The 1,921-nt window shown below is 41.5% G+C and overlaps 1 protein-coding gene across 1 annotated transcript in view; it reads right to left on the bottom strand.

The window, feature by feature from the left end:
• Positions 1–1,921, bottom strand: part of LOC101855055 (F-box only protein 39) — a gene marked incomplete in the record, with an annotated part of 13,647 nt that overhangs the window by 3,530 nt on the left and 8,196 nt on the right. Inside the window, 1 exon segment of the mRNA XM_013088463.2 lies at positions 1,548–1,726. Coding sequence (XP_012943917.1) covers positions 1,548–1,726 — 179 coding nt within the window.

Below are 1,921 nucleotides of genomic sequence, written 5' to 3'. Positions count from 1 at the left end.
ATATCTATCTATCTATCTATCTATCTATCTATCTATCTATCTATCTATCTATCTATCTATCTATCTATCTATCTATCTATCTATCTATCTACCTGAGTGGGATACAGCAACCCAGCAGAAAGACGGAGACAGTAGAAGAAAAAAAACAGACTTCACGTCAAACTGAAGTCATTGACACCCGACTCAGAGAGCCCAATCCTCACACCCCAGACGTCGGTCCTCTGAACACCTTGAGTGGCCATACCCTCATCCCATATTAAAGAGTCAGCGTGGTGAAATCAGGCGCTCGTCAAAATAATGAAATCCGAGAAATTGGTATTTTTCGGCCAGTTTGGAAATTTTTATCGAATTATTGGTTTTTGGCTCAACGCATTGTATGTCCATTCAAAAACACGTTTATATGTAGATTTTATTAACAAAAGTTGGTTAAAAGCACAAAAATGTAAATTTGCAGTTTCCAAGGACTCTTAAGCTATGGAGTCACCACATTTTGGCGGCCATTTTCTCGCTAATTTTACTAACCAGGTGACCCCCACCTCCTTCAATCGCAAATATCTCCACTTCTATTCCAGATAAATGGATATTTTTTCATCGAAAGCAAAACAAATGAACAACCTTTAAGATGATATCAATAACTCCATATGCCCCAAAAATTAACGAGCGCCTGATTCCACATGTGCTTATGGAATGGGAAAGGAGGGCCTACAGGTTCTTAACAACACTCAGCGGTAAAAGTCTGATTGAGTGTCCTATTCGACACCTACCGGGGCAGTGCCACTGACTGTAGTGTCTTCATGCCATTCCCAAAGGGGGGACATTCTCGTTCATGCACAGTAGAATTGTAAATGGGCTGATTCATCCTGTCACGCTCATAACTGTGCCTGATCTATAACAGGGAACAGCTGCTTTTTGCTTTTTCTTTCCTAATCCTTACTATCGTCATTTCCTCTACTTCTTTTGTTTGTTTGTCACTCTCTTGTGACCCGCTTTTTTCGGGGTGCCTTGATAGTCTAAAGCAGACTTTGTGCTGTTGAAGCTAGAGAGGTGACGAGAGTAAATGTGATTCCCTGTAAAGACTTCTCTGTTGACACCCACACCTTGGCGCTCATATGACCTTATACAGTTGCGAGCGCTGTAAAGCCCTCTATTTAACTCTATTTTTAAAAAACTTCTTTTCGAAACTTACTTGACTTACCATACGCCCATCCAGGGCCCCCACTCCCTGCTGGGCCAACATAGGCCTAGAGGTATATGTAGCTGTGACGCCATGCGTGAAGACGATTTTTAAAAAAAACTTATTTTAAAAAGAGTGTGAGACTTTTTTGTTTTGTTTTGAAAAGGAGTTTTACGGCGCTTGCAACTGCATAAGGTCATAATATAAGCGAAGGTGTGGGGCTTTAGCAGATCTTTATCCACTTGGCAACTGAAAGGGACAGCTGCAAGTACAAAGACTAGACACCGAGACACAAGACTTAACTTTGTTGTTTGAGGTCAATTTTAAGTGCTTAATTTATGTTATCTTTCCCCACTAAAACCTCCAAGCTTACCCCAAGCTCTGTATCCCCGTCGTGCCCGGACCAGTAGTGCAGATAGACCAGTGGGATGGGAGGGGCTAAAATGGGGATAACAGAGGAGGCGGGGCCTATGCCAAGAATAGACATGTCCACTGTCAGTCTGGGACAAGCTGCTTTGAGGAGCGACCAAGACTCGTTTGAAATACGATGAGCTAGTTGGAGAGAAGAGGATAAAAAGTTAATTGTAGAAAGAATTCACGTTATAATCACGATACAAGTATCTGTCTGTTTTCGTTCACATTCAATGCATTACTCATTAAGTAATCAAGCCTTATGTTATAGCCTAATCTTTTTCTAGAGTCATGTCTGTTCAAAAAGATTGCAAAATAGTGAGACTACCCCCCCCC

This window comes from Aplysia californica, unplaced genomic scaffold, assembly GCF_000002075.1.
Source record: "Aplysia californica isolate F4 #8 unplaced genomic scaffold, AplCal3.0 scaffold00748, whole genome shotgun sequence".
Lineage (NCBI taxonomy): Eukaryota > Metazoa > Mollusca > Gastropoda > Aplysiida > Aplysiidae > Aplysia > Aplysia californica.
Note: the sequence above shows the minus strand (reverse complement) of the source record. Positions and strands in the feature narration are given on the sequence as shown.